We start from the raw sequence: 4,455 nt of genomic DNA on the forward strand, positions 1-4,455 counted from the left end.
GTGAAGAATGTGTACAGAATCATACTAAAACTATAAATATGAAACGTACTAAAACTAGATTGCTCTATTTTCCCCATTCCAGTTTTAGGTCATTACTTTTCTTTAACCTAAATGCTGTTTACTCACTAAATGTTCCAGAAATAAAATAATAATAATAATAAAAAAAATCACAAAAAATGTAAAATAAACAATACAACTTCTAGAATGACAAGTCAGCTTTTGCTATATGAAGTTCCAGTCTTATGCTAGGGACTTCTTATATGTGTGAGGATATTTATTGTCCTTAAATGAAGCTACAATGATCTGTTGAGGGATTTAGGGCTCAATTGAGGCCAACTCTTCCATCATGTGACCGGGTTCTAAAATACAACTGTAACAGATGTGTGATGGATTATAAAAAGGATTGAGCTGTATGCTTCACTCACTGAGTGCAGCCCTTAGGAAAATACTTCCTCATGCATGAATGCATTGTAATTCAAGGCTTTATTTCACAGCTTATTCCATTCACCACTGTTAGTAAGAGAGGAAAACAAGCCTGAGGAGCCACTGTTRGGCAAAACTAGGAATCTCAAGTTCAAAACAATAAAAAATCAACATTCGCTGGTCGATTTTAGACAGAATCTTACCGGGTTTTTCTTCTTCTTGTCTTTTTTGGCACTCGGCTTCCTGTTGCTGACAAAGTAGTGTAGTGTGCCATACTCTATAAGCGCAGCAAAGACGAAAATGAAGCAGACAGACACAAACAGGTCCATGGCGGTCACATATGACACTTTTGGAAGAGATTTTCTGGCAATGGTACTTAGTGTAGTCATGGTCAGCACAGTAGTGATGCCTGATAAGAAAAGAGACACARAATGGGGAAAATTAGATTTGGACAAAATAATGTCATGGAACTATTWAGCTGGGCTTTGGTGGTTTTCATCACATTTAAAACATTGCATCAATAAAAGCTGTTACCACATGCAATACTTTATTGGTTATAAAGAGAATACTCTTAATGGTGTCTCTAATGGTGAAGCAATGATGCCACAGTAATTGTGGTCTAGATTMTTTTGGAACAACTATACAGATAAAACTTCGTTGACATTTTGACATACACCACAGACATAAGTTCAATCTTAAAAAAAACAGCTGAGAAAAAAATGCATTAGTAAAAAACCACAAGGGACTGTCTAAGGATGTCAAGGGCAAATTCAAAAGCTGGCAAATTTCCTTGAAATTCTCACTTTTGTAATCTTTTTTTTTTAACCCCGTGTCCCTTTTTTGCATTCTATGAAGAGGCCACCTGCATTACTATTGTGCTGAAGTAGCATCTCCATGTCTTCCTTGTTGTGTTGCATAATTAATGCCTCATTATTGCATCCGAGCAAACAAAAAAGGTGCCAGGATGGGCTCATCCASTCAAGATGCACAAAATTCGTAAGCAGCTGCCCTGTCTCAGAGGGGGAAAGAAGGAGGAGAAAATATGCTGAAGAAGAGAGAGGGGTAAAAAAGGAACACAGCAGAAATGAGAGTTTGAGCGGGCTGCTTCATATTTTTGGGTGGTGTACAAAAACATCAAGATTTCACTTTATTTATTTAATTTTATTTCTTTAGATTTAAGCACATCATTATTTCCTAACAAGAAATAATTCGGGACAATGTGGCCTTGGTAAACATCACAATTGAAGCATTTGTGTTGAGTGAACTAAGCACAAAAATTAACTTACTAAGTACTCTGCCAGAGCTCTTTTTATGCTCTTTTTAAACTTCTGTATAGAACTTCGAATAAGTACCTAATGAAGTCCTTGCGGGTACTGCGTCCTTGTTRATCCAGAAGGATACCCAAGAGAGAACCACAATCAATGTGCAGGGAATATAGGTCTGGATGGTGAAGTAGCCCATTCTCCTGCTCAGGTCAAAAAAAACGGTCAGCACCACATAATCCCCTGCATAAAGACAAACAAGAAAATATAGAAAAATGATGATGTTATAGTGGCCTGTATGTTAAAGCACTGTGAATATGAAGTAATTGTGAACCTTTAAGGGKGGGGTGGGGGGGGGGGAGGTGTGTACGCAGAATTTACCTTTTTAAACTTTATATTACGTTATAATGTCATTCCCTTATCAAAAACATATGAGTGTTGCTTTGACTCACTCATGCATGTTTGAGAATTCTTTGAATCTCCTGTGGTAGACATGAAACTGTCTAAACACTTGCTGGTGCAAAGCTCCTCCCTGGAGCTCAGTCCACAGCTGAAATCCTGCCCCACAAAGCACCTCTCAGAGCAATGTTCCTCCAAAGCATTTTTGTGAAGACACAGTGACGTGGGAGCGTTGATAACAATAGAAGGTTTTTAAGGTGTTAGAGGCCAATTTCAAGGCATTTAGATTAATTTTTGATACAGCTTTTTCATAACAACTGAAGACAACCGTTACTTGATTGTGGTGTATAATGGAAGTATGTGCCTTTAAAATGATAATAACCCCATTTAAATCAAATCAAGTGAAAAGCCCATACAGAGATAATGTTTAAAGATTGCATTAATGTACAGCCATACTTGAAGTCCTGTAATGCAATACGGACCTCATCAAATCGTTTCATCTGATATATTATGGCCATAATGACCTGCCAACACAGAAACACCAAACAGATTAAACAAACTGTTAAGTCTTCAGTACATAATGTTGTGTAATCAAAATCTTAGTTACATGTTAGCTCAAGGCAACTTGACATCTAATAGAAAAACAAATGACTCAGCGATGTGGTGCTAAACTTGCTTGGATGCACCCAAACCCTGGTCTTATGCCATTGGTCAGCAGGAACACAAACACTGGCAGCCAGCTGGTGATGAGCTATTCTTGTATTGGCTGGCTGGCCAAAACAGATGTTGGCTGTTTAGAGTGTTGCGGTTAGCTGAGCCCAGACAGGTCTGACTCTGAGAGTACAGCTCTTCTACCCTCTCTGTTTAAATTACAAGCTAATCATGGGTACCAAGCACAGAATAACCTGTGCCCCCTTTTGCACCAGATCTTGTATTGATTTTGCCTTTTACACCTTTGCAAGCAGAATAAACTGAACCACACAGAAAGATGAATATGATTAATGAATTTTTTTTGTTTTTTTACATGGGAATTCCAGTGCTACACTTGCTAGCTTGACACYACGGCATTGCTTGCCAATAGTTACTGTCCTTCCTCTTTATCTGTCTACCAGTGTACCTGTCTGTTTCTGTGAGCTTAATGACAGTTTACTGCTGGCCTGCAGCTCAGTCAGATGTCTACTAATTGATTAACATCAGACAATTAGCAGTGTCAGAAACCTCCCTGGCTTCTTTCCATGGCTTGTAACCTTCAGGGCCTAAATGCAACGTTCCTTGTTTTTGCATTTGTGTGTCTGTGTGTGTATATTTAGACAACTATAGCACATCAAAACTATCTTTGCAGCTGGAAATGAGCAGCTGGCTATTTTTTTTTCTTTACAAGAAAGGGCACATAGTGAAAAACAGGTAACATCTGTGTTTTTGTGCACTAAAAAGTAACAAAGAAAGAGTGGAGGCTATCAGAGTTTGTTATGTCCATATGCACACAGAGCATCTGTACTTGAACCAGTTTTGTGATTCCTCCCAACATGCACCTCTCATTCACCACTGATAGTATCATTAAACAGACCAATAACCCAAGCAGCAGAACCATTACAGTTCATATTGCCATGTGTGCTTTCTGCTGATGCAGGCAGGTGTACAGGATATTACAGTGCGCTGCCATGATGTGTAGGAGTACAGGAGACACGTGAAGGCTGCTCTCAGGGGTCCAGCAGCCCACCATTCTGTTTTTATTAACATAACWTTAGCCAAGGCCCAAAACTGAGACCCCTGACAGCTGAAAAACTGCAGGTGAATACATTTATTTWAGCTTGGTCAGCACCACAAAGCCTCCTTCACAATTCTTCAGACCCTTAATGATAATGGACTTTCCACCACATGGGTGAGGTCGGTTAGTGTAAGAGTCTCTGCCTACGTTTCTCTTCATTTGCCTGCCAGTTTCATTGTGAGCCCCAGCATTGGCCAAGAAGACACTTGGTGGGGATGTTATCGACCAGCGAGCTCCATCTGCTCAGGGTAATGTATCTGTATCGGATTGCCTGCCATTACAGACCCAGTACTAATGCATCGGTTTGTTAATGACTTCCTGATTCCACTCAAAACAAAATACTTTCCTCGCTGGCCTAAATGTTTGGCAGGGATTTCACAATATGGCCATTTGGGGAGCAAATTCTTTTGTGTTCCGCATGGTCCCAGCACAATTAGTAGACTGTGCAAACTCATTAAATTACACAGATTTGTTTTATGTAGAAATGATTTTATAGCAAAAAGTGCCTAATAGCAGCATGTGTGAAATGTTTGGATTTATCAGGGTGTTAGTGTACATCATCATTACTATAAGTCACTATGCTGAAATAGCATATATATATAT

General features: G+C 39.2%; 1 protein-coding gene across 1 annotated transcript in view; it reads right to left on the minus strand.

Annotated features, from left to right (window-relative positions):
- Positions 1 to 4,455, minus strand: part of gabrg2 (gamma-aminobutyric acid type A receptor subunit gamma2) — a gene marked incomplete at its 5' end in the record, with an annotated part of 50,939 nt that overhangs the window by 5,955 nt on the left and 40,529 nt on the right. Inside the window, 2 exon segments of the mRNA XM_014019783.1 lie at positions 627 to 832; positions 1,776 to 1,928. Coding sequence (XP_013875237.1) covers positions 627 to 832; positions 1,776 to 1,928 — 359 coding nt within the window.

This window comes from Austrofundulus limnaeus, unplaced genomic scaffold, assembly GCF_001266775.1.
Source record: "Austrofundulus limnaeus strain Quisiro unplaced genomic scaffold, Austrofundulus_limnaeus-1.0 Scaffold231, whole genome shotgun sequence".
Classification (NCBI taxonomy): Eukaryota; Metazoa; Chordata; class Actinopteri; order Cyprinodontiformes; family Rivulidae; genus Austrofundulus; species Austrofundulus limnaeus.